This window comes from Syngnathus typhle, linkage group LG7, assembly GCF_033458585.1.
Source record: "Syngnathus typhle isolate RoL2023-S1 ecotype Sweden linkage group LG7, RoL_Styp_1.0, whole genome shotgun sequence".
Classification (NCBI taxonomy): Eukaryota; Metazoa; Chordata; class Actinopteri; order Syngnathiformes; family Syngnathidae; genus Syngnathus; species Syngnathus typhle.
In genome coordinates this window covers 5,800,568-5,826,895 of record NC_083744.1, presented here as the reverse complement: position 1 = coordinate 5,826,895, position 26,328 = coordinate 5,800,568, and the positions used below count along the sequence as shown (strand labels likewise).

Below are 26,328 nucleotides of genomic sequence, written 5' to 3'. Positions count from 1 at the left end.
AGGGAATGTTAGTAAACAGGTTTAAAGTTGGTTGGCACAATATTTTGACATTGCACTTCTCGTAATCCAATTTTGGTTTCAATGCTACTCTCTATCTGATGTTAACCCCTGCTACATACAGTATGTGGGCCTGCTCGGCAGTGAAACCAAAAATAAATTGGAGCACATTTTCAAATTTCAAAAGTGTGGCTAAACCTGATAACCTTTTGTGTGATCAGTTACCAAACAAGTACGTCTCAGCTTCAAAACGGTCGCTGACTAAAATAGACATCTTGGAATGTGTCGCAAAGGTGCCGTGTGATGTGAGGAGGCCAGCGGGAGGAAAGTGAGCTGATCGGAATGTATTACAACCACAGCGTTTCACCTGCAAACACAGACAGAAGATTTATTGGCTACTATGCTCTCATCCCATTGTTCTTCCTCACGCTGCCTTGGTAAGGGAGTCGACATTTCTGCTTCTCTTTGTTAATCACATGACTTCAGTGGTGTCGTGTTCACCCTCAGGTTGTGTTTATGGAGAACAGAATGAGGTAAGAAGACTTTTCTTTTTACACGATTCAGAATATTTGTCTATCATTCTGTGTGTTGTTAGATTAGATGAGTTGCGTCACCGGCTAATTCCAGTGTATAGCTACGACCCTGCAGAAGACAAGTGGGTGGGTGATGAACTGGAGAGTGATGATGAGTTGAAGGTATGGAAACAACCTCAGTAATAGAAACAAAGACCCTCAACGATTTAAAGTTGATGGAAAATTTGTTATGTATTAAATTAATACATGCAATGATGTAAAATTTTACGATGAAGAAGTAATTGTTGATAAAACTATTTTGTTGGATAATGGGAATCGTAAAAGGTTGGTAAAGATATGAGCTCATCAAGACTCTTTCTCTCATAGGAACCACTGTATAAGGAAGAACAATTCAACATACAGTAAAGTGTAGCTATAAAGTGTGAAATAAATGACAATTCAGCAAATGACAATTCATAATATCAATAAAAATATTATTTCTTGCACTGGCCTGCTGTCCCATTACTTTTGTCCACGTCATGCGTTTACAGCAATGGACACTAGATAGCGCCGCTAGCAAATGATATGAATGCCCAATCTGAAACGCTAATCCTGTATTTATTGCATTAAATTGATTTTATTTTCCCCTCTCAAGTAGGTTACTCAAAAAGCATTAATTCATTGAGTTAATTGCATCAAATAATTACTGCATAAGATGTATTTGATTATTTATTTTATTTGTATTCATTGACAGTTGATTTACTGTGAATAATAAAATTAAAACACTCGTAAACGCATATTTCTAAAATACTTTTAAAGCGTTTAACTAGACTTTATTAAATAACTCCTCATTTAAAAATGATTATTACCGAAGTGTTTTATTAATTTCTGTTTTAAAAATTAGGGTGTTCACCATCGCATCATTAAGTGATCGTTTTAGCAGGAATCACAATCGTGATTTGTTTTGCCCCAGAGAGACAAAAAAAAGGTGGATTCGTCAACCATCTTCCTGGATCCTGACGAATAAAAGCCTCTTGAAATTTCTACTTTGTGAGTTAATATATATAGTGTCCAAGTTTCTTTACAATTTTAATAGATCTTTAAACCATGGGGTGTCATTTCTTATCTTAAACATGACACAATGGGGTTAGCCTACCACTAGTTTTAACTATAGTGATTTGGTGAAATCAAAATATTTGAAAAATGGTCATTTAGAATGAAAATTAATTTCCCGCAGGTGCGTGAAAGAGAAGGCGTGGCCTCCACATAAACACTGACAGCTCAGAAAGGCTTTGCCAGCTAAAGTTCCACATTGACGCCAGCCACCATGTAAGTTTTGATGACGCCACTGTGCACAAAAACAGGCTTGAAGTGAAGCGCTAACATCTGTTTGTAAGGATCACACATTTAACTGTTTTTACGCTTTACGTAAGCTCAAAGTGACTAATTGTGCATGTGTGTGTGATGATCTTACCTTTTCATGGGATTCATATTAAGGATCATGTTGACACTAAAAGTAATTAAAGTTTAAAACAAGTAATTGCTTCTGCTGCACAGTTTTTGGATGACTTTTTCTTATGGAGTGTCAGTAGAGTTTTAAACTTGACTAATGAAAAGTGAGTTGATGACTGACTCTGCAATTAAGCTTTGCTCGTGTATATATATATATATATATATATATATATATATATATATATATATATATATATATATATATATATATATATATTTCTTTTTCACATTTTCTGACCACAAAGGGAAGAATTAAATTGTTGTAGTTAAAAGAAAACATTCGAAAGTTGAAAGTGTTTGAGATAAACATCATGTTAGCGCTTTTAACACCACAACCTTTAAGTTGTATTAGTGGAGACTAAAGTCACAACATGTAACAGTGGGGGGAAAAAATGAAGTTTTGTCTAAAACTTTTCTGGTCTTGCCGCAGAGCGAGCATGCGGCAGCTTCTGTTCGTCACCGTGTTCTTCTTCTACCTCATGCCCTCTACGCTGTGCAGCAACCTGGGCTGTCTCTACAGGCCCCTCATGGAAAAGGACATTAAATTTCAGCCCCTAGCGACTGAATGCCCTCGGAATGAAGTGTGCTATAAAGCGGAGGGTCGTTACGGTACCCACATCGCCCTGTCCTCAAGCGGCTGCATGACCCACAAGGTCTGCGGCCAGGAGCGCGATGTCTCCTACCGCGGAGTCGTCTACACGTTGAGCTACTCCTGCTGCAACCGGGCATATTGCAACGCATGTGGGGGCCTCTTTGCCAACACCTTTGTCATCATCATCATTGTAACACTTGTGACTGTTGCTGAGGTGGTTGGAAGGTGAGGAACATGAAGCCTTCATGGTTAAGTGATGTTGCTGCATGGATTCAAGTGGTGGGACTATCTTAACAAATTGAGCTGTAGATTTTTGAAAGTTTTTTTATCAGTTGAATTTTATATGAGCATTTCCAAGAAATAAAAATGTCAAACTGTGGTTTGTGTCACAAATACTGTTCTGTAATTTTGTTCTAATGGGCCAAAAATGTGAAATTAAACAATACTCTGTCATCTTTAAGAAAAATCACATTAAGAATTGACACTGATTATGCTTTTTTTTCCTTTAAATTAATTTTTTTTCTTTTATTATGGCAGTCAGAATTTCCCTCACGGATCAGTTTAATAGAATGACATTATTAGTAGCTATACATTTTAGATAAGCCTCGCACGTGGAACCCAATGAAACAAACCCAGACAGCTTTGCACTGTAGTTGAAATGTTTGGCGTCAGGTCAAGAGTTCAAACATGGTAGACAGTATGAGGTTTGGGCATTTTTTTTATTTCCCTTTTATAAGGCTGCTGGGTCTCCCCATATTGGATATACATGTATGTACAGGAGTTTGCTAGACTGGGGTTACACTGAGGGGCCATATTACACAGACTTCAAAAAACAACACGTACAGAGCCTCACCTCCAGATATCAGGAATCAGCAGAGAGGGATGGAAAAATGGGGAACAGCACAAGAGAAGAGGGGAAATGATGCAGTAGAACAACTTGACTGGACTGCCTAATAACTTAACAACTTGAAAATAACATACAATTCACGCACAGTGCATCTTAAATAGGTCACATGAAGAGCCATATACCATAAATATCTGTATTTTTCAGGAGCCAACATATATAAAATGATTTTTTTTTTTCTTTCAAATAAACACACCCAAAAAAATGTTCAGTCTGTCTTTTTTTAAAAATGTTTTTATCCCCATATTTCGTTTTGCCCTGTGGAATTTTCACTCTGCCCACATCGGGCCTATTCTGAAAATTCGGGGAAATGGGAGCAAAACCCAGCGCCTGCCCCCTGCCACCTCTTCAAAGCATATGAGTTAGTAGAAAACAAACAAATGAACAAACACCACAGTCAATTCAGCACAAAAAGAACCCACAGACACACAAGAACAGCAAGAACACAGTATTGTATGTTTTTAAACCCCCCACCCCCCCACTTTTAAAACCATTTGTTCCTCTTCATGGTCCATATCATAGTGGTGGTCTTTTTCCTGGCGGACAGGCTGGCTGGCGGCTTGGAGCCATCCTCCCTCGTCGGCTCAGTGGAATTGGGAGGCCAGTCTCCAAATTGGCTTGTCAGTTCAGCAGTGATACTATATAATCTCTCATTTTCACAGTGTGGTTGGAAAAGGAGGACAGAAGGGGGGTGGGAGGACGGAAGGGGGGTTATTTTGGCAGGAGATGGAGCCAGGTGGGAAGAGGAACCAAGAACAATCGGAAACCCTGACCGTCCATGGTAGAAAGTAAACAAAATGGCCGCCACACTTCCATCTTCCGAGACGAGGCGGATTTTGGCTAAAGCATGAACTTGATTTGGTGTTGACGTCGTCAGGAGACAAAGGGATGAGTGCGGACGGGTCAGTGTGTGATTGGCGGGTCAAAGGGGGTGGAAATCCTGACTCCGGAGGCTCAGGCGCGCCGCGCCAGTGCCCGCCGTTTGCGGCTGTAGTAATGACGCAAGCCACTTTGTCTGGCAAAGTTCATCATGTAGTTTTGTTTACGGGTGCTGCAGGGATACAAACACAGTGAAAGAGGGAAGGAGGAACATCTGTGATTAGTGAGAGAGGAAGGTCTCTCACACACTCACACACACACACGTGGTGATAGCCCAATGCTGCAATTCTACTCTTGCATCGTGCTCGTCTAGGGCTTTCATTTATCTATTCTTCCTAACATTGTGCTTACATTAAATATTTAAATCCAGCTCAGTCCAGTCATAGTTTTTTCTTATTTTGTATTATTAATTTGAGTTAAAAAAAATTAAAATCTGTCATTTTTTTGTACTTGAAAATCATGAAATAATGAGTCAATTTTCAATTTTGTTTACCAATTGAAAATGGCGAAAAAAAACAAGTGATGGGTGGATTTCCACTGACCCACAAGACAAGACATGGTACACATACACACTCTGACACACAAGTTTTAGATGTCAGAGTAAAGAGTGGGAGAAAAGAAAATAGACGCAAGTGCATGGCCTTGAGCAGACAAGCGTTAGAAATGAGATGCTCGCTCCCATTTAGTCTGTTCACTTCACTGCCTCTTCCGTCCAGCAGGGTGGAGCCGGTCAGCCAGCTGTGCAGCCAGGGCGGGCTGGGGGGTAGGGGGGGGGGGGGGGTATCTGCAAAGCGGGGCGGCTGGGGGAAGGGTGGGAGTTTGTATGCTTGATGCTGAGATGATGGAGCGGTGAACGTATGTCGCCTATGGATGGACAAACAGCCAAAAGCCACAGACAAAGGGGGGGTCCCTCCATTGTAACAGGTTCATCTCATTTGATTTATTTGCATCCCTTCGCGGGTCCTCCATGCTTCCTCGGCCACCCGAAAGTCACTCTTACACAAACTTACCAGTTATGAGAACTATATTACATATACTGTAAAAATGTATCTACAATATTTGGATTATTGTATTTAGCAGCAAACAGGATCGAATCTCGTTTGAGCTACAGACCAGACATTGATTTTTTATTTTTTTTTTGCATAGAAGCAAATAAGAAATGATGAAATATCTAAAGCACCATTGCCCCAGTGCTTTAACTGAGGGAGCCACACGCTTTTAAAAAACTTCCAAAGGTTTGCCTTGTTGGCTGTAGGGTCCGTGTTTGAAGCGGAATCGTTGGTTGCAGTTGTATATGAAAACAAAATCAGACGGCACCGATATTCTTTGCCGATAAACTTAACGACTAAAATGCTAAACAAGACAAAATTAACCAATGCAATGAACATTACAGTACGCTCTTGAGGAAGCTGGAGTTTGCAAATAAGGAAACGAGATCGACCTGATGCATTAAGCCATGCGTGGTGCAGAATTGAGCAGATGGAGTGCTCCGGCCAAATGTTTGATGCTCTAAGCAAAAGCTGGTGAAAATGAAAAAGAGCGTTCCAGGCACTCAGCGACAAACGCTGAACCCAAAACCCTACTTTTGAAGCTGCTTGAAACACAAAAGTTGGCTCAGATAAAACAAAACAGATAAAGTATCATGATGGAGTACATCACACATAGTGAAGACGCCACCTCACTTAATATTTGGGAAAATTGGCAGTATAGCTCATTTTCAGTCTTACAATAAACCCATTTCCTTCGGTTTAGTTCCAAGGACTGTTACGGAGCTTCCTCCTGGACTGTGTGAGCAGCCGGACTGCGTGAGGACAAAAAAGCAAGGTCGTGGAGATGACTGCGGTGATCATGAGCGGGGCTTAAAGTGCCGGGTGAAACCGGAAGAGAGTGTGCGTGTGCGCTGTGTGAGGAGGAGGAGAAGAAATGCTGGCAAAGAAGAAGGGCAGGGCAGAGGTGGATGGGTGGGATTCATTCGGGAAAAGGCGGTGAACTTACCTGACGCTACAGCCATGCCAGAGGGAGCAGAATACAGAAGAGAGCAGAGGTTAGAGCGCGAGAGGGGAGGGGCAGGTGAGGGGGGCTGTTGTCTCGCAGAAAGGTGCGGGGGGGTTGGAGAATTGGCCTGGGGTGAGATGTGGCCCCCAGGGGTAAGGATAGGAGGAGGAGAGAAAGAGAAGAAATGGAATGAATGGCAGTGAAGTTGAGGAGTCCACCATCGAAGAGCAGAAGAAGAAAGCACAGAAGTGGAAGACGAGGGAAGGCAGCGCGTGAAGGTGTGGGGAGGGGGAGCAAAAAAAAGAAGAGGAAAGTGGAGGAGTGGTGAGCAGAGAGAAATAAACAAGAGTGTGAGGATCATGGTCACACTTGTCAGCAGAGACTGTTGAATGCCGTGCAGGGGAGGGGGGTGGGGGCACAGAGACCAGGGGGCAGCTCAGGTTTAGGTACTAAAAGCAGGTTTCCACAGTCCATTTCCGTTGGACCACTTGATGTGACTTCCGGAGGCAGGCACCATGGTGTTAGCAGCGACAGTGGAATGTCAAAGCATTTAGCGATGAATTCGACAAGAATTAGAAGAATACAACGCAGAGCATGCTAACACTGTCCACAAACAACAAATGCAAATCCACTTTAATGACTGCTCCCACTGTGGCGCCTGACCAATCAATGGACCAGCTCCACCTTTGATCCAGTTTTTCTTGGCTCATTTGAAATAATATCATTGTAGCCTCAACTGAACTGGACTGTACTGTTTTCTCGGAAACAAGGGCAAAAGTGCGTACGAGGTCGTCAGCGGCTTTGAATGAGTCGGCTTTATGTCTGAATAAACAACGAGCACCCTCATTGACAGGGAGCAACATGCAAGGAATGCATTTCAAGTGTTTCAGGCTACCGACATGTTCATTTATGAGCTGATAATAAACCAAACAGAACCCTTAGAAGCAAAGCACACTGCAGTCACGTTCCTGCTTGCCTGACACCAGAAGCAGTGATGAACTTCAACTGTGTGCGGAGATGCGCTTGCGATCTGTGTGCACGCTTCCTGTATATGTGTGGAGTCAAGGGGAGGGGGTCATCTACGGGTGATGCGGGATCAGACAAGGGCAGATCTGGGCTCTGATGGACGGGTGGGCCAGTGTCTGGCCGGGGGTTTGAGTACTCACAGAACGACTTCCACGTGGTCCAGCGCCCACTGGTCATGTCCTGCGCCATCGTGGCGTGGCTGCCACCATCGTAGCATCACGCCTTTAACCCTCGCCTCGCTGGGGAAAGCATCAGTAGACCACATTAAGAATCATATTAAGTCTTCTGTTATTTTTTCTTTTATTATTATTATTTTTTATTATTATTATTATTATAATCATCATCATCATCATTTTTTATTATTACTATTATCATTATTTTGTTATAATAATAATAATAATAATAATAATAATAATAATTATTATTATTATTATTATTATTATTATTATTATTATTATTATTATTATTATTATTATTATTATTATTATTATTATTATTATTATTATTATTATTATTATTATTATACAATGCAAAAGCACATTTTAAGACCTATAAAATTATCTGGAAAGATGTTTTGGTGTGGGTCACTTACAGAGGAATGTTGTAGGACACCCTCTGGGCCTTTATGAAGTCTTTGGGTTGGTGCTGGGCGATTACGTGCCAGCTGACTCCATTGTTGACGCTGTACTGCAGCAGCACCGCGCGATCCACCGTGTCAGCCCGGTCCAGAGCAATGTTACAACTATCTGTCTGTGCCGCGCTGCCAATCTGCAGCACAAACATGATCTTGCTAGAGGGAGACACAGAAGAGATGGTTAGAGAGGTGTATCTGTATTTATTTTAGAATGCTATTACTGTGATCATAATATTGTGCCTTTGTGTTTTGGTTGTACCTGTACCTGGCTCGAGTGAGGTCCAGCGGTTTCGTAACAGCTTGCCTCATCTTACAGCCGTTAAAATAAAGTGAGTCGCCGTGGGCATGGGGTGACAGCTGTCCACACCCGCTGCCCACTCCTCCACCTTGAATCAACTGCCAGCTCTCCGCGGACACGTCACCAGACTCAAAGTTGTCCTTGATAGAGCTGGGCAAGTCTCTGGTGGAAAGGGAGCAGTCATCACCTGTTCAAGTGGGAGGAGAGGGGACGTGATGAAAACTGGTTGGTTGGTCATAATCATATTTAGCAGTTTTGGTGACCCACCGTGATATCCCTCGTCACAGATGCAGACCACGCTACTTGTGCAATAGCCGTGTCCAGTGCAGAGTCCCGGGCAGGCCTCGCCGATGTAAACGCGGTCTACTCCCCAGCTCTGACGCTTGCCCGTCCCTTCGTTTTGAATCCAGCGGAACTGTGTCGCCCTGGAGGTAAACAAAGGAGACACAACTTTAGAACCTTTGTTTGTTCTGGAACAAAACTATTTAGCTATTAGCCATCTTGTTAAAGGAATTAAAATGCCCAGGCCTACCCTGAAGAGACGTGGTCAGGCAGTTGAACGGTGACCCTGGTCCACGTCGAGCTGTTGACGGGACTGAAGATGGTGGACTCGTGGAACTGGAAGGGAGAGCAGCCCACGTTGTTGACTGAAGAGGGGAGGCACTCCGACTGTACCAACTGCCACGAGTCCGACCTGAAAGGGGAGCGTGACAAAAGTTTGATTCCATATTTAAAGCTCAGCCATCGTTACCTATCTACCTTGCATCCTTCCTGTACTGCAGCAGGACAGAATGATGCTCCTCACATGTGTCTGCCTCACAGCCAACGACAATCTACAAAAGTCAGAGATCAAAACATCAGCCCGAACGCACCGCCATGACTTACTCATGTAGATTTAGAATTGTTTGAATACTTGGAACTGCAGAATGTATCCAGGCTGCACTATAAGTTCCCGAGTGGCGAGGATGTTGTGCGTCTGGTCTTGTTTTTTGTTGGGCCAGTAAAGGTGGAACGAGGGGTTTCCACAGAAGCCCGCAGTTCGCACAGCATTCGGGTAGAAGCTCCAGCTTTCCTCATGAGATACGCCCTCTGGAAAAAACAAAGTGAGTTCTTCATTCATGAACTTTTTTTTTTTTCATGACCTACCGTCATCAAAGGTGTCAAGCAGGGTCGATGGATTGATGTCAGAGCCGCCAACCAAGATGTTGTCGATGGCCCACTGGGCTCTTTCCAGGCTGGGAGAAGCCAATCCAGAAGAAATGGTAAAAGGCTGCCACCAACGTAGCCGAGTGGCGTTGGTCAGGGCTCCCTCTGGCAGGACGATGTAATCTCTCCTCACGGAAACGTATTTCAGATAATCCATTTCGTGCAGTAGGCTCCACGACACACCTGAGGAGGATACGGGACACGTTGGCAAAGCGAGACAAAAAAAAAGGTGACAGCCATATGACATCACCTCCATCAGTAGAGTAGTCGAGTAGCACTCCCTCTTTGCGACATGTTGGACGGTGGCACATTGACATGTTATTTTCACTTCCAATCCTGGCCCAGTATTCCACAAACCTGAAAGCACAGAACAGATCATGATGTTTGTGCGTCACTATGTGTGTGACTGTTACAAGATGTCAATACTGACTTAGCTCCACGAAGGTCCAGGTCGGCGGTAACGGCTTGTCTGGCATCGGCTCCTCCGAAATATAGGGCGGTACCTTCTACCAACACACCGCAGTCTGTGCAGGGTCGCCCTCCTTCAAGAACCTGCCACTGAGGCCCAGCTGCTCCTTCCCAGTCAAAACGTTCCTTCAAAGACGCCTAAAAGAAAAAATTATATCCAAAAATAAAGTGAAAGTCATAGTTTTTAAACAAAGGAAAATACTCCACATAAGGCCAATCCGGTCCAAAGTCAATATTTAAAAGAATATTGACTCTTTCTTATGTAATATTTGAATTCCGTCAGATGATAATCTTTCGAGTTTCTTTGAGTCTTCAAACAGTTGCAAACGGTTGCAAAAACTGTTGATGAGCATTTAAACAGTTGCCTGACACTCGTCACATAGGAAGTAAATTTTCAAGGGTGGAAATAGTTTGAAAATAAGAGAAACTCATTCACTGCCACTGACGGCTATAGACGTCAAAGATTAACTGAGTCAATTAGTTAAATCTGGTTGAAAAGTCAGACCCCACCTTCAACGCTGCACTGGCGTAGCAATTTGGTCCGGTGAATCCTGGGTCACAGAGGCAGCGTTGCGCCAAACAGTCTCCATGGCCGCCACAATGGCTCTCACACGCAGGCCCGATGTAAAAGTTCTCCACACCCCACTGAACGTCTGAGTGCTGCTGGTAGAACCTGAAGCGCACGGAACTAAAGGACAGGAGAAGCAAGCTGAATCCTTTGGGTCGTGTAAAGAGTTTAGTTGAACAAGATGCATCTGCCTTTTCCAAGATTTAGATGACAAATGTTTCAATTATTGATGTTGTAACAATAAATAGATCTATCAATAATGTAGCCTCATGCATGAAATATTAAGAGCAGCGCTTGTTTTGAAATGTCAAGACCTACGTGCCAGCGAGGCCGTCGGGCAGGGGATAGACAGCCCGCTTCCATCCTTCGGCGGGAAAGAAGACCGACGGCTGCGAGACGTGACCTCCGCAGCGGGGATCGGCGGGTAGACACTGAGGAACCAGGTACTTCCACGTCACACCGTAGTCGGCAGAGTACTGAACGTGGACTTGTCTGTCTGCCGCACGATCTGGCACTAGGCAGCCCACCGCAATCTATCGGACACACGTAGGACATACTGTTGCGGCGACTTCGGGATCGCTACTGCTAAGACAATGCAGCCAGTCACAAAATTCAGTGGACCTTCACCATCCATCCAATCATCCATCCAATCATCCATCCAATCGTCCATTCATCCAATCATCCATCCAATCATCCATCCATCCATCCATCCATCCATAATCCATCCATCCATCCATCCATCCATCCATCCATCCATCCATCCATCCATCCATCCATCCATCCATCCATCCATCCATCGTTATTAAACATTGGTTAATTGAAATGCATTGAATGATTTGGTATTACAGAATTAAATAATTAGTTAATATAATTATTGGAAAAAAGTGGTAAAACACACAATTTGACATTTATTGTTATCATTATTATCTTAATAAATAATTAATTTTACATTACATTGTTTTTTTAATAGTTTATTTTATAATTACAAACAAAATAAAAATAAAATGCATTCTTTTCTATTTTTAAATAACCTACTTTGGATATTCTACACACACATGCACACGCATTATTTTAAAATTCAAACATGGCCCTTGAGTTTGCCAAGCCGTGCGTGTTCTTTACTGATGACTCACCTTAAACTGCATGACCCAACCCTTTTCAGCGATGATATCGTGCGTGACAGCGTAGACCTCTCTTCCATCTGCACTACCACACGCCATCACTCCATCGGGGGAACTGCAGAACCGCTGCACTGAGCAGTCCTCTGAGAATAGCCAATGGTCGCTCACTGGTAACAAAACAGCCCAACATATTCTCATTTGCTTTTTTTATTTTATTGTGAGCAACAATGAGGATTTGATCGACATATTCAAAGTGTACCAATTGGAGTTTCCTCTAGCTCTCCCAGATCACTGTTTGGTCCTGAGGTTTCATCAGCCGGAGCTCTCTCGTGGTTGGGTAACGCCACACCGCCGAATGTGTCCGAAATCTGCGCCCGCGTGTCTGAACCCGCGATGAGGACGTTATCCAGAGCCCAGTCACTCTGGTCCACGCCGTCGTGCTGAGGCTGCCACCACCGCACACGCACGCCTTCTTGTCGGGCAGCAGGAGGCAGCAGAATATTCACAAACCTGAGCGCAAGATGGCAAGCACAAACATACACCAGGCTCAGTTCCATTCATAGAAATGACACAATTTAAAAGCACTCACCCAGGCTTTGTGTACAGATCATAAAAAATCTCCGTCAGTAGATGCCAGTGGATTCCACCATTCAAGCTGTACTCCAGGAGAACCCCTTGGTTACGGTTGCTAGGTGGGATCATGCAACCGTACATGAAATAGAATTGGATGAATTCGGCATTGGTCAGGTTGAGGTCCACCGTCACCAACTGACGGCTGCAACCCTGCACGGAAGAAACAATATTAGTGCTAAATGAAGAAAACGTGAACAGAGCCAAGAAATACTTACGCCACTAAAGTGCAGAGCAGCTCCAGATGCCACAGCTCCACAGAGTGTGCTGAGTTTGCCACCAGTGAGCGTGTGCCAGTGACCGAGTGAAGGAGCCCGGCTGAAGCTGTCCTTCAGCTGGGAAGGGAGAGGAGCTACTGGTTCATCACAGTATTCACCACCCCACTCTGGATCACACCTGGTGAGAACACAACATGTGGTTCATCCAGATAATAAAGTTAGGAGTGTCTTATCTGCCAATTGAGAAGGAAGCCAAGGTTTTTACTTTCTGTCATCAATTGGTGCATCGCTATGACATCAAGCTCAATTGGGGCATAGCATAGCATAGTCAATACAATATTCACATTTGGAAGAGACCTTCTACTGATTTGAAGAAATCCGATTTACATTGACATGACAAACAATATCTGAATTGAAGCATCTGGTGCATAAATCTAGCCTGGCGTTTGTTACTTACACACAGGTGCTCTGTTGGCACCGTCCATGTCCAGAACACATATCTGGACAGCCATCTCCAATATAGAGGTTATCCAGAGCCCAGGTCTGCTGCTTGTCAAATGGAGCCTGCTGGAACCAACGGAATCTTGTGGCTGGAGACCTACAAACATCAGTCAGCTCCTTAGATTGTACCAAAGCCGTGGCTAATAGGAAAGTAGTAATTCGTGACAAGGAAGTATTGTTGCGTCCCGAACGCTCAAAACCATTTCTCACGAAAAAGGAGCAGCACTGACCTTGCATATGATGGAATGTGTATGGTGACACGACCCCACTTGTTGTAGGTATCAGAAATGAGCAGCCTCTGCAAGGTGTAGGAGGAGCAGTCGGGGCTTGTTGGTAAACAGTCTCGAACGACGGGTTGCCACGTCAGACCTAAGTCCAGAGAGTACTCCAGCTCCACAGCTGTGACGACAAGAGATATGTTTACAGTCGAGCCTCACGTTGTCATGCAGAGTATTCTTATCGTTGGGTCTTGTTGCTTACAGTAGCAAGAGTTGGTTACAGAGCAGGATGCAGAAAAGTCAAATTGGATGAAGGCATCTTGTCCTAAACTGATGTCAGTGGTGACTGCGTAGCGAGTGTTGGACTTTTCGATAAAAGCAAAAGCGGGTCCATCCGAGCCACAAACTGGCATTCTGGTTCCACCTGGGTGGAGGAGCCATGAGCGTCCATCGATAGAGGAAAAATCATCTTCCAGTGGTCCCCAGCCACTGGCACTACCACCAACCACCACCTGACGTTTAATGAAAGTTCAAAGTGTTAAGTTGCATTTGGACGATTGAGGCAAAGTCATTGTCGCCTCACAGTACCTGATCGATTACCCAAGGACTGTAAAACTGTCCATTCTCGGAAGGCTGCCACCAGCGCAGGCGAGTGGAAGAAGCGCGAGCGCGCAGCGGGATCTCAAGGGCCACCAGGCGAGCCTGGTTACTGCTGTTGCTGAAGAGAAATTCCTGGAGGAGACCCCATGTCAGACCTCCGTTCAGAGAGTACTGCAGAAGAACTGGCTGAGAGCGAGGGTCCGGTGCTGTCTTACCGCAGCCGAGTCGGAGGAAAAACTGAACAAACCTGCCGCCAACGACAGTCACGATTACAGTCCTTCCAATTTCAGCACAAAATCAAGACACCGTAAGACGACGCTAACAATACCTGGCATTAGACAAATCCAATTCATTGGTGACCAACATGCGCAGCCCATCCTCACTGAAGAACAAATGGTTCCCACTGGACATGATACCACATTTTCTGGATGGTTTACCACCACTAAGCTGTCTAAACAAATCAACATCCACTGCTCCGCCTAAAGGCAAACAGTACTTTTTGTTACATAATGACAACAACTACCGGGGATACCCTTGCTATTCTGCAGCCTACCTTCAAAATCTTCTTTGAGGAAGTCGGGGTTGGGAATGTCAGGCACAGAGCAGTCGCTTCCCGAGTAGCCGGGGTCACACATACAATGGGTGCCCCCTATACAGGCTCCGTGGCCACTGCACATGTCCTGGCACTGAGGGCCAATATAGACATTGTCCAGAGCCCATGTTGGAGGCGCCGATCCAGTTGAAAAGAAACCCTGATACCAACGGAACCTCACGGACCTGTAAGGACAAAGAAGAGGGACGAATAGATTCAGATATACAGAAAGAGAGTGTTCGGGAAAAAGCTGGTGAGAATGCGCCGGTGCTCACCCGCAGAGACGTAGCTTGCCAAAATGGATGACCTCCCGCCGCCAGCCTTGCGTGGTACCCGGGAAATAAACGCTGGCTGGATGGAGCTCGGTGGAGCACAAGGAAGATGGTTGCGGCCCGCCGGCACACAGCGGCAGCAGCAGGTGCCACGTGGCGCCAAAGTCCCGCGAGAATTCAAGTCGCACCGGGTAGGCCGAGGAGCTTTCGGCCGTGCAGCCGACGTTTATCTGGGGAGAAAAGGAGACATTAGCTAGGATCGCCCGCCCGGTGTGATTTATGCCTTCAATGAGTGTGCTGATTGTTATACTTTGGGAAAGAAGTCATTAAGAGTGTTTGTGTACCTCAAACTGGATGATTGTGTTCTCATTCACGTCAATGTCTCTGGTGGTGATGGAGTGCTCCCCCAGCTCGCTGGAGACAAACAGCATCGCTGACTCATCCTCCTCTCTGCAACCCAGATACACAAACAAAAAATGAGTCAAGGTTAAAAACATTTGTTCTGTTGCTCACATCAACTGTGGGTTCACTGATTGAACAAGTGAATATGAAAAATGAGACTTAGTCTTTGGAATTGTTCAAAGTGAAAGAGTTTTCTTACAAGCCGGCTTTCTGGTAGGGGCAGTAGAGGCCAGTGTTGCCCCCCGGGTAGAAGAGCCAGTTGGACGCATTCGGGCCTTCTTCAAAGCTGTCCATGACCACGAGGGGGTTGTGCAAGGAGCTGCCGTCAATGATGAGATCATCTATTACCCACACCTCCTCTTTTTTACCTGATGGACATGAGAAGACAATTATTATTAAACATTTAACAAATAAGAGTTTGTACATTTTTCTCTGACTTTTTTATTACTTTTTTCATTTTAAATTTAATTTAATTTAATTTTAATTTTATTCTTTGGGGAGGATGTTTTAGATTATGGTGTTAAAATTTGCAGGGAAGATTAATTTTTGCCATTTGCATGTATACTGGTATTTAAAAATTATTATTATTACTGTGGGGGGTCCGCTCCCTCGTGCTCGTCGGAACCAACGACTTTCGCCATGCTAGCCCCGTGGTGACCATCTGCACGTGCACCCGACTGGGTGCCCAGGACGCTGCTCACACGTTTGCCTGCTTTGTGATGTTTTTCACCGATTCACGACCACGGTCCATTGGGCGCCGTTGAACTGGACTGCCCCTACACCTGTCTATGGACCCCGTGGAGGCTATTTAGTGTGTTTTGGGATGTTCTCTTGTATTGAGGGGTGCTGGTTGGCCACAGTTACTTTTTTTCCTTTGTCTTTTAGCTTTGTTTTGCTTTGATGGCTTTTATCTTGAGCACTTTCTGGCTTTCTTTGTGGCGCCGTTGTGTGGCAGCCTTATGAGAGCCTATTGAGTTGCGCTCATGCCATTTGTGCGTCTTTTGTATACCCACTCTGTGGTATGAATACTGCTGGGGCCTGAATTTCCCCACCCCTGGGGATCAATAAATATACAATCAATCAATCAATCAATCAAAAATTCAATCAATTATTATCATCAAACACTAAATAGCAGTTTTGTAGATTTTTCTCTGTTTTTCTTACTTTTTTACTTTTAATTTGTTTTATTATAATTTAATTTTATTTTTGGAGGGGTGTTGTAGATTATGGTGTTAAAGTTTGCGGGAAAGGTTAGTTTTTCCCATTTGCATGTACGGGTACATTTTAAAAAATTATAGAGACTGACACCTGATCTATATCAGATATGTCATATTTGAAAAATGAAACAAATATGGCTCCTCACCGCTATTGTACGGCTGCCAGAGTCTGAAGCGGGTGGCATTGGTCCGAGCGCTGGTGGGCAGCGGCAAGTGAAGAAACAGAGTGTCCGTGGAAGCTGGGAAGTAAAACTCGTCCAAGAGTAGCCAGCTGATTCCGCCATTCACTGAGTACTGTAGCAGCACTGAGTGGGAGCGTTCAGGTACACCTGAAAAAAAAAAAAACCATAAAAATGACGACGTTACCAATGAACCAAACCAAACAAATCAATTTGCTACCTTTTGTGATGAACTTGAAGGAGAATTGAATGTAGAGCGTGTTTGTACAATCCAGATCCCTTGACACTATCATTCGCAGACCATCCTGCAAAGAGATTCATGTAACAGAAGCAGTTCAAGTGTAAAACTGCAACATTGACTTTGAGGACAGGTACCCCTTTAAAGATGAGGGCGCTTCCAGATTTAAGAGGCTCTCCACTCAGAGTTCCCCTCTCAGCTCCATAAACCTCAGGCCAGATCTCCTGCTGCAGGTGCTCATTAAAGTCTTCCCTCAAAAGAGACGGCAGGGGCGCCAATGGCACACAGTGGGCACCCTCGTAACCTTTGTCACAACTGAGACAGGACGAGATCTTCTCAACATGGACGCACAGAACGCAAACATCATCCAACGTTCACGTCTGACTTACACGCAGTGGCCATTGTCACACAGACCGTGACCAGAGCACATCCAAGGGCAACCGGGGGCCAGTAACACGTTATCCAGAGCCCAACCCTCAGCCCCCGGAGTAAAATGGGTTTGGATCCAACGGAATCGAGTTCTTGGAGAACTAAAGTATCAAGAGCAAGAATTCAGTATGAAGAAAATCACCAGGTCGCAATTAAGCGTAGTGCATACTTACTTAGCAGCGCTCGGCAGGTACACAGTGATCCTTCTCCAGTGTTTATATTGTGTCGACGTATAGACGGAACTCTGAGTATAAGCGGCGCAACCGATAGCTGGAGGAACACACTCCGGGGTAATGAGGGACCAGTGACGGCCGCAGTCTGTGGAGTATTCCAGGCGAACGCCGTGGGAAAAGGAGGTGGACTTGCTGCAGCCCATACTCAGCTCAAACTGCAGGAAGGAAGAACCCGACACCTCAAAGTCCCAGCTCTCGGCATACCTCGGCTTTTCTGGAAAGATCGGAGATGGAACGGATAAATGTTAGCAGAGAAAGGAAAAAGTCAGAAAAATATTTGTAAAAATAAGAACTGCCATGCTTCCTGGATTCTTGCAGAATCTTTGTGTCTTTAGATGTGTAGTCAGATAATTCAAGCTGTGCACCTCCAAAAGAGTAAGCCCACATGAAAGCATTATTTATAGAAAGAAAACACGCTCACAGCTTGGTGCTCTCATAAAAAAAAAAAAAAAACAGGCAGGATGTTCAATCAAGAATGCCTTCATTTATAATGCGCCATTCATGGCGCCACAGTAAATGGGTGATTCTGTTTCAGCCTGTTATGAGTTATGCTGCTCTGAGGCCATTTCACTGCTGTTCTCTCTCACTGCTGCATAAATAGAAAATGTAATTGGAATATTCTCTTATTGCATGTGTGTGAGTCGGTCGGGTGTGTTCATTTGCGTGACTCACTATCGATGGCTTCCGAGTTGAAGGTCAGTGCCGTGTCCAGGGACAAACAATCCACAGTCACCTCCCCGCCCTGAATGCGGTACCAGTTGTGCCTCAGAGGAGTGGTGCCATCAAACTTGTCATGGAAACCAGTTCTGGAGCTGTCGTTCACACCAATTAGGACATCGTCCAAAGCCCACTGGGCTGAGTGTTTCCCTGAAATCACGAACACAACACAATAAATTAAAGACAAAAAAAGAAGAGTTTCAACATTACTGTAGCAAGTGCACTAACCTTGTTGGGGTTGCCACCAGCGAAACACAGTGTAAGGCGTTTTGGCATGTGGTGGCAATTCAATGGTAACCACCTGAGGCTCCAAGAAGGAACTGAAGTCTAACTCTCGCAGGAATTGCCACTGGACACCATTGTTGGTGGAAAACTGGACAAGGACACCTGTATATGCGAAGAAATACATTACAAGAGGATAATCCAAATGACCCGGATGAAAAGGGTTGCAAACCTTCATTGCGTGAGCGGGGCCTGGTGCAAGTGGGTCCCAAACTTTTGCTGCCTATTCGAATGTAGAATTGCGCCAACCTGTACAGTCATGATAGAAGTTTTAAAATCAAGCTCTTGCATGACTTGACTTGGAAACAAGAGCGGAATCCACCTACCGAGTGTTTGTGGTGTCGAGGGGCACCGTGCGAGCCTCCCTTCTTCCAGGGCTGTTGAAGTAAAGCGCCTTGCCCTCACTGATTATGCTGCATCCACCTCCTATTTGGCCCCCACTTAGACTCTGCCAGAGCGGACTTAGTTTGCCCTCAAAGCCCTCAGACAGCTCGGTGGGACTGGCTACGGATGGAACACAGCTATCCTGTTCCACTATGGAGAGAGAAAAAAAATGAACTACTAAATGAAGCATAAAACTTTGACCATCTCTATGAGTGGCTTTACCTGTGTATCCCATATCACAGAAGCAGACTCCAGAAATGCAATCGCCATGGCCGCCACAATGATTCGGACACGGCTCGGAGATGTAGACTCCATCCAGTGCGAAAGCTGGAGCATCTCTGTAAATGCTGCTCTCCTGGAACCAGCGGAACCGGGTTTTACTGGAGAAATGGAAGAAAGAGTAGTTTTTTGTTACAAGTTGGCAGGGTGGGAATAATGAAAAGAAAACTACCAGACTCTTTGATATCCCCTTGCGCCACACTTTGCCCACCTTTCCTAAAGATCCCACCATATTGCTGTCACCATAGTTACCTAGCTGCAACATTGCGTGGAATAACCACAGTGACCCTGGTCCAGTCTTCATAGTCCCCGGTGTTGTACACGGTGGGTTCTCGAAGCTCCCGGCCACTTCCTTCACAGTTCCCCGCTCCCGGGGATCCGGGGTAACAGCCCTCCTTTACCAAGGCCCAAGTGCGACCTGCATCATGGGAGTACTGCAGCAGGACTGGGGCAGACGCACTGAACTCTGACTCACAACCTATGTTTAACTAGTAAGTGGAAGAAAAAAAGAATAATTGGACATCTTTAACAACATTGTTGGGGCAGTCTCAGTAAGGTGGTCTTGTAGGTTCTCACCTTAAACTGGAGAGTGTAGCCAGAACGCAGGGCAAGGTCCCTGGTGACCGCCACCCTGTCGCCATCGGAGCGCCCAAACACCATGGAAGATGCGGTTGGAGCACAGAAGCTGTTGTTGCTGTCCCTCTCCATGCCTTCATTACCCAGCATCAACCACACACTCATCTGGTTCAGCGGGTAATCGAAAGCCGGCTTCTCATAGAAGTTCTATCGGATGGGGTTTAGTCGTCAGTGGAAAGAAGCAATTCATTTTTTTGTTCTTATTCAGAAATGGAATATATTCTTTCAATACAGATGTTGTCATACTTGTGGCAAAGTAGGACTGGCCATTGGTATAATGTGCTTCTCCCTCTCAGATAAAATGATGATGTCATCGATTGCCCATTGGTCATAGCCATCTCCGGAGTGAAGAGGCTGCCACCAGCGAAATCTAGTGCAAGGTGTCTTTGAGGCCAAAGGAAGCTCGTAGTGGACAAAACTATTGAGGAAAAGATCAAAATGATTGATTTGGAAGAAGCAACCGTGTTAAACATAAGCACCGTGCAGCTCACCGAGGTTTGGTGAAGTCTGTGAAGTACATCTCAGCGATGAGGCCCCAGTTGATACCTCCGTCGTTGCTGTACTGCAGCAGTACTCCCTCTTCCCTGCTGTCAGCCTGGTTGCAATCCGCCCAGTCTCCACCCACACGCAGGTAGAACTGAACAAACTCCGCCCATTCCGTGTCTAGGTCCCAACTCACAAGCTGTCGCAGGCCAGCCTGATGTCACACACACAAATTTCACATGAAATAATTATTCTTTGTAGCCACTGAACATTGGAAGTATTTTTAAGCAAATAAGATTAGGCTATTCTCTACCTTGCTGAAGTACAAGGATGAACCGGAGGAAACCACCCCGCAGCCAACATCAGGGTTGACCACCTCTCCACCTATTACTTCTTGCCAAGTGGCCAGCAGTGCATCCTGCGACTCAAAGTCTGAGAGGACGCTTGACGAAAGAGGCGAGGAAGGCAAGCAGTCTGTTCCAGAGAAGTTGTCGTCACACCTGCCACAGATGAGTTTAAATGTAGCAAAAATATACACAAGCCCAATTTATTAAACCTTTGTGGCCTTGAGGGCTGACCTGCAGTGTCCGTGGTCACACCAGCCGTGTCCGTGGCACATATTGGGGCATTGTTGGCCGATATAAATATCATCCAGGGCCCACTCGTCCTGCTCTCCGTAGTAGTTTTGAATCCACCGGAAACGTGTGGCACTGGACCTAAACACAGATGATACAAAGACGTGCCTCGTGTTGCGCAAAAAAACACTGTGCTTTTGCCGAACGACCCTAAAATCACCTCTGACCCACTTTTGACCACAGCTGTTTTATGACCAAATTGCAGCCATGACCTCTGTGACCTCTCACCACATTACGGGAGATTAGAGGATGCTTATCTATAAGTAAGAATGTTATGAAGGTCAGCGTGATCTGTGCGCAGCTTTATGGGCGTTGATAGATGTGCAACCTATGGCTGATGGGATTGGCAATCATCATATGTCGGGAGAGATGACAGGTTCATAATGCCATTGGGATCGGCAAAGTCTACCGTGTGAATAATGGAATGCTTTGTGGGGTGGATGTTATGTACAGAGCCAAAGGAGGCTCGCATGCCATGTTGATAACCTTTTAAATAATTTGCCTGTTTTTAGGCTATGCCTTTTTTCCAATGAAGTGAGTCGCCTTAACGGGAGAATGTGAAAGTTGTAAAAACTGAATTTGTGAGTGAAAGCAAAATTATCTGACATAAGGTATTTAGTGTGTTACCATGTCTTTTGAGGAAGAGACAAAGTGATGCGCCTCCAGTTTGTGAACTCTGATGGGTGGTACACGCTGGGAGCCGTGAATTCGGAGCAACTTGGCATGCCAGGCAGACAGGCCTAAATGATGGAGAACAAGAGTCGAAAAGAAAGGACGTGAGGTCTTTAGAGACTGCACAGTCAAGATCAATTTTTTGACGTCTCCAATCATACCGAACGTCAAACTAGAAAAACACATCGGGTATTTGTCTGGAACTGCACCTTAATGTACACAAAGAAAAAAAAAATGCTTCAGTAGATTTTTAGCCTTCTAGGACTTATGAAATATCAACTTTGATCACATAAAAAAAAAAATCTGCTCGCTCGGTGAGGAGATAAGCTACTTAAAGATGAAAGTCTTGCATTTGCTGAACGCAGCGTGATAAAAAGTCACTGCCATCATTTGAAATTACGCAAAGTGCGGCATTTTAAGCATCTCATTATTCAAACAATATTAACCGGGGCTTTATTAGAGAAACCTACATTCATCATTATGAATACATTATATATTTGGTCCTTCAAGAAACTTCTACAGGCTTTTACTCAATCCATTTTTTATTTTGCTTATCTTGTTCTGAGTCTCAGGGAGCTGAAGTCAGGTGAATAGAGGACGACACCATCAATTAAAAAAGAAGTACTTTTTAAAACTAATAATTAACTGCAATATCATGGACACTTTTTCTTACCTCCTTGACCAGGTGCCAAGTGAGTCCATGATTGGTGGAGAACTCCAGACGGACTTGAGTATCAATATGAGGGGACGACTCGCGACCGCAGCCCATCACCAGTGAGAACTGCAGACTGTAGGAGGCGCCGATCTGCATCGACTGAGTCTCCACATACCGAATACTGGAACCGGGGCTTGGCTCACCAGAGAAACTGAAGGTGCAGGAAAACTTTTTATTGGCTGATTTATTACAAGCTGACGAGAAAAAAAACTCTTGGCTCACCTGAGCGTCCAATCATGCTGGCAGTAAGGCTGGACGTGTCCGAGGTAAAAACCAAGACTCTGTGTAACATCCAAGACATTGCTGAAGTCCAGACTTATGGTGTTGAATAGGACCGAGGTCATGGTAATTTCATCCAGCGCCCAGACGTCATGACCGCGCCCGGAATGGTACGGCTGCCACCAGCGGAACTGCACGCCGAACTTTCGAGCGCCGGCTGGGAGTTCAACTGACACGATCCTATTCAAGGGAAAAATATCGTGAGCAGTAATTTGAAATATTTTGAATGAGCTATAGTAACAAGAAAGGAATTTATTCCGTGTATATTTGTGGTTCGAGTCTTAGCATCCCATCGGAATCCTAAACACACAAACCTTGGCTCGTGGAACCCTTGGTAAGCGTAGTGCTGCAACAGAGTCCAGGTTATGCCGTTGTCCGTGGAGTAATGCAACAGCACACCCTCTCCTGCCTGGTCTGGAGCAGGGCAGGAGCTCAGGGTACTCCGGCTGCCCAGTCGGAGGGTGAACTGGAGGTATCTGGACAAATGGGAAAAAAAAATACATCAGGCAGGTTGATAAATGGCAGGAAAGGAAAAAAGTGTTAGAGATGGAACGGAGTGTGCGTAGGGAGGAGAAGAAGGTTAGATAAACACAAAGTCAGAGCCTGTGTGGCGCATCGGCATGATGGATGAGATGATTAAATAAATGAGGACTAAATTAAAGGGGCGATAGGGAAGAGTTATATAAAGTGAGCAAGTTCATATGAGTGCGTGTCTGTATATTTATGTGAGGCTCGAGTTCCAATTTTCAGCAGACATCATCATCCTGCTATTAGATTATATTTACGATAACATCTAATCTTCAGTTTGAAGTCAACAGAGTAGACCTCCACCTTTCTGTCCTTGGTTGATCCGGACTTTCATTAGCAGAGTTGATTCTACTTTTAGCCAGATGCTTAATCAGTGAGTCACAAAAGTGGCATTAAAAACGGCAATCGGGTGGCACACAATAGAGCCGCAACGGGTGCCATCAATCTATCAAATATTCTCGCATCGTCTCCTGCCACCTCTCATCGGTGGTTCAGTCTATAATCACAATTTTTTCCCCCCCACCCTCCACTGAGCACGTTAAATATGATTGAAAGAGGGCGTGACAGGAGTACGGATGCTGAATAGCCGGAACATCTGTTGGATCAATCACAAAGGAAGACAGCTGAGAAATTAGGTCTCCTATAGCGCTGGTACCCAAGAATTGTTCAGCCTTGGAGGAGCTTCCTGCAATCTTGAGAGTCAAACCATCAGTTACCTGGCCTGGGAGCTGTCCAGCGGCGCGGTGACGAGGTGCCTCCTGCTGTCCCTGTTGAAGACAAGCGCTTTCCCGCTTGCCAGAACACCGCAGCTAAAGCTCACCTCCGCTCCACGGAGGGAGGAGAAGCTATGGTAGGAGGAAAGGCGTGGGCTAGAGAAACTCTCGGATAAGAATGCCGGGAAGGTCTGGGAGGCGAGCTCGCATGCTGGGCCGCTGAAGCCTGGGTCACATCTGAAATCAAGGGAAGGGAAGGAAATAAGTGATGGGATGGCGCATTTGGTAGTGTTTGTGCAAGATCTTACTTGCAGCCGGTGCGGGAACAATGTCCTCTTCCAGAGCAGAAGCGCAGGCAGGCTGGACCAATATAAACTGAAGAACACACATGGAAATTGAAAGGTGTGTTTGTAAAATCTAGATGACATGACTGAACATATAGATTTTATTCTGACCGTTGTCAATGGCCCACATGTTGCCCAATCCGGTGCCAGACTGTTTCCAGCGAAATCGCGTGGTCTCGGTCAGGGCAGCATTGGGCAGAGGGATCGAAATCCTGGTCCATCTGCAGAAATGCCAAACAAGGTTCAAAGCGATGCATTGTCATGATCATGGAGTCTTGGTGTCTCATTCAACTCCTACCCGCTGTAGTTCTCAGAGGAGTAGATGGTACTGTGAGCTACGTGTGGTCCTGCACAAAGCTCCGGGAGACACTCAGTGTGGAGCAGAGACCATGAACGACCACCATTGGTGGAAAACTCCAGGTTGACACTGAAAAAGTCGAAATAATAGTTACATCATGAATATCTCCAGTTTTCCATTTATATCTCCACCATTTCTATCTTAACCAAGTATTTTGCAAAAATTGCAAATCACAGTACAATTCAGTTGTAATTCAACTTTTACGTCCAGTGCATTTGCTTATTGTATTTTTCAAACAGGCCTCACCTGTTGGCAGGCTGGTAAGAACCGCAGCCAAGGTTAATGGAGAACTGAACGACGTGCGTGTGCGTGCCAGGCAGCACGGGTAGCAGCTGCATAAAGTCCACGGCCCACACGTGGCGGTTGGCGCCGCCGTGTGAGTGCTGCTCCAGGCAGAACTGGGTGACTGGTGTTTGCAACTCAGAGGACAGCGCCACGGAAACCACAGCAGGTGTCTAAGAGGGAAGATAAAAATTGGATGAAGGTTACAAATGTGGTTTGAAAAGAATTTGTCTTGCTAGGAAAAACTATTTGGAAAGTTGAGGATGACTTCTTCCGGGCCTAAATGCAGCCAAGACTTAATGTGGGCACTCAGTAGATAAAATTATGGTGAAGTTTAATGCAAATCCAGTTTTTCTGCTGCATGGGTGTCAAACCCGAGGCCTGGGGGCCACATCTGGTCAGCCACCTCACTTTATGGGGCCCATTAAAACACTCCTTCCTGTTCCTATATGTGTATTTTCAAACGAGCAATTTTTATTCAATTTCAACAGATATTACAAGCACCTTCTCCAACAAATAAATTAAATTGAAATTTAAAAGTAATCATCCATGCTAAAAGCCAGGAGGAAGTGGCAGGGTTGCAAACTTACATAGCAGAAAATAAAATGACCTGCTTAACAGAAGCTAGAATATTTTTAGAATCTAATTTGTGGATGCATCTCACCCGGTAAGAAGAATAGGGAAGAGTGTCGAGGATGACACGTTCTCTCCTGCCTTCCGATCTTCCAAACAGAATTACATTGTGATCATGTGACTCGCCGGGGTCACATTCACCACCACCTGCGAAAGAGGGCTACTTTCACTCATCTGTATGGAGCATGAGAAAAAGATATGATTTTGATTTTCAGTACCCATAGAGAAGTGAAAGCGAAGGTTTCCGTAGGAGGTGGTGTCGATGTAGGGCGTGCACACTCGCCTCCGACCGTCCATCTCAAACACCAGCGACGTCCCCGACTCAATCTCACCGCACTGGGTCCCGTACACAGCTCCTTGTATATCCCAGCTGAGGGAAACCAAAAAAAATCCATGAAGCTTCTTTTGTGCTGAGTGGAGAGAAAATCCTCATTAGCCCTGACAGAGTTTAACACACTGTCAACTCTCTCCTGGGTGTCCTTATCCCTTTGCGAGAAAAAAATCCAGCAGGTCGGTGTGTGTGTTATTGTCAATATTGGTGGTTGGTATCATTACCAGAAAAATGGCGTCTACATAGAAGACCGAGGGGTGTGACAGGCCCGCTGTGCAGCATGACAATGTAAAGCCAGACTTGTGTCATGCTTGCCTCATTGGTAGGAAAAATGCATAGGTGGATCATTACTGCCCGCGAGTGACACATCTGTCATCTGTATTTTTTGCTCTTGTCTTTTGTCCGATGACGGCTGCTTGTTGTGCTATGCCATGCACAACAACGCGTCTCACTGTGAACAGATGGACTGCTGTCTGTGAAGCAGTCGGCGGCGTGGCATATACCTGCATGTCATTTTACGTGACAGGTGCATGTGCATAAGGCATCCTTTTTATCCAGACCTTTTTTCAGTCAGCTAAAACTCATCGTACTTCCCATAGAGATTGGTGTGATTTTA

The 26,328-nt window shown here is 45.2% G+C and overlaps 2 protein-coding genes and 1 long non-coding RNA gene across 8 annotated transcripts in view; 2 read left to right on the top strand and 1 right to left on the bottom strand.

Annotated features, from left to right (window-relative positions):
- The first annotated feature begins 40 nt into the window (after window positions 1-40).
- On the top strand, window positions 41-1,838 carry LOC133156636 (uncharacterized). Of its 5 annotated transcripts, XR_009714893.1 has the most exons (4): window positions 41-434; window positions 505-530; window positions 593-692; window positions 1,747-1,838. It is a non-coding gene; the product is annotated as an uncharacterized LOC133156636 (long non-coding RNA). The 5 variants fall into 5 exon arrangements; XR_009714892.1 differs by having other exon boundaries at window positions 505-692; XR_009714889.1 differs by lacking the exon at window positions 1,747-1,838 and having other exon boundaries at window positions 593-1,016.
- Window positions 1,839-2,453: 615 nt separating this feature from the next.
- Window positions 2,454-3,101, top strand: bncr (bouncer). Its single transcript, XM_061282508.1, has one exon. The coding sequence runs from the start codon at window positions 2,459-2,461 to the stop codon at window positions 2,840-2,842; it is 384 nt and encodes a 127-aa protein (XP_061138492.1). The 5' UTR covers window positions 2,454-2,458; the 3' UTR covers window positions 2,843-3,101.
- Window positions 3,102-3,313: 212 nt separating this feature from the next.
- Window positions 3,314-26,328, bottom strand: part of reln (reelin) — a 61,299-nt gene continuing 38,284 nt past the window's right edge. The window contains exons 12-64 of one of the 2 annotated variants that reach the window (XM_061282504.1): window positions 25,600-25,751; window positions 25,413-25,528; window positions 24,713-24,921; window positions 24,407-24,535; window positions 24,220-24,329; window positions 24,073-24,139; window positions 23,768-24,001; window positions 22,838-22,999; window positions 22,467-22,703; window positions 22,203-22,395; window positions 21,485-21,597; window positions 20,801-20,938; window positions 20,536-20,722; window positions 20,231-20,436; window positions 19,986-20,157; window positions 19,680-19,886; window positions 19,356-19,591; window positions 19,047-19,204; window positions 18,767-18,974; window positions 18,613-18,689; window positions 18,387-18,545; window positions 18,114-18,308; window positions 17,382-17,655; window positions 17,169-17,309; window positions 16,917-17,094; window positions 16,762-16,846; window positions 16,509-16,691; window positions 15,345-15,513; window positions 15,088-15,193; window positions 14,747-14,973; window positions 14,433-14,656; window positions 14,208-14,358; window positions 13,868-14,126; window positions 13,542-13,791; window positions 13,292-13,460; window positions 13,018-13,158; window positions 12,561-12,738; window positions 12,302-12,495; window positions 11,972-12,222; window positions 11,725-11,879; window positions 10,910-11,124; window positions 10,534-10,711; window positions 9,986-10,161; window positions 9,806-9,912; window positions 9,496-9,738; window positions 9,263-9,438; window positions 9,109-9,182; window positions 8,882-9,043; window positions 8,617-8,774; window positions 8,311-8,536; window positions 8,010-8,207; window positions 7,558-7,656; window positions 3,314-4,568 (exon numbers count right to left, since the gene is read on the bottom strand). In XM_061282504.1, the coding sequence (XP_061138488.1) occupies window positions 4,472-4,568; window positions 7,558-7,656; window positions 8,010-8,207; window positions 8,311-8,536; window positions 8,617-8,774; window positions 8,882-9,043; window positions 9,109-9,182; window positions 9,263-9,438; window positions 9,496-9,738; window positions 9,806-9,912; window positions 9,986-10,161; window positions 10,534-10,711; window positions 10,910-11,124; window positions 11,725-11,879; window positions 11,972-12,222; window positions 12,302-12,495; window positions 12,561-12,738; window positions 13,018-13,158; window positions 13,292-13,460; window positions 13,542-13,791; window positions 13,868-14,126; window positions 14,208-14,358; window positions 14,433-14,656; window positions 14,747-14,973; window positions 15,088-15,193; window positions 15,345-15,513; window positions 16,509-16,691; window positions 16,762-16,846; window positions 16,917-17,094; window positions 17,169-17,309; window positions 17,382-17,655; window positions 18,114-18,308; window positions 18,387-18,545; window positions 18,613-18,689; window positions 18,767-18,974; window positions 19,047-19,204; window positions 19,356-19,591; window positions 19,680-19,886; window positions 19,986-20,157; window positions 20,231-20,436; window positions 20,536-20,722; window positions 20,801-20,938; window positions 21,485-21,597; window positions 22,203-22,395; window positions 22,467-22,703; window positions 22,838-22,999; window positions 23,768-24,001; window positions 24,073-24,139; window positions 24,220-24,329; window positions 24,407-24,535; window positions 24,713-24,921; window positions 25,413-25,528; window positions 25,600-25,751 (9,109 nt within the window). In that variant the 3' untranslated portion in view covers window positions 3,314-4,471. The remainder of the gene's footprint in view (window positions 4,569-7,557; window positions 7,657-8,009; window positions 8,208-8,310; window positions 8,537-8,616; window positions 8,775-8,881; window positions 9,044-9,108; window positions 9,183-9,262; window positions 9,439-9,495; window positions 9,739-9,805; window positions 9,913-9,985; window positions 10,162-10,533; window positions 10,712-10,909; window positions 11,125-11,724; window positions 11,880-11,971; window positions 12,223-12,301; window positions 12,496-12,560; window positions 12,739-13,017; window positions 13,159-13,291; window positions 13,461-13,541; window positions 13,792-13,867; window positions 14,127-14,207; window positions 14,359-14,432; window positions 14,657-14,746; window positions 14,974-15,087; window positions 15,194-15,344; window positions 15,514-16,508; window positions 16,692-16,761; window positions 16,847-16,916; window positions 17,095-17,168; window positions 17,310-17,381; window positions 17,656-18,113; window positions 18,309-18,386; window positions 18,546-18,612; window positions 18,690-18,766; window positions 18,975-19,046; window positions 19,205-19,355; window positions 19,592-19,679; window positions 19,887-19,985; window positions 20,158-20,230; window positions 20,437-20,535; window positions 20,723-20,800; window positions 20,939-21,484; window positions 21,598-22,202; window positions 22,396-22,466; window positions 22,704-22,837; window positions 23,000-23,767; window positions 24,002-24,072; window positions 24,140-24,219; window positions 24,330-24,406; window positions 24,536-24,712; window positions 24,922-25,412; window positions 25,529-25,599; window positions 25,752-26,328) is intronic. The other variant, XM_061282505.1, reaches the window with a different exon arrangement.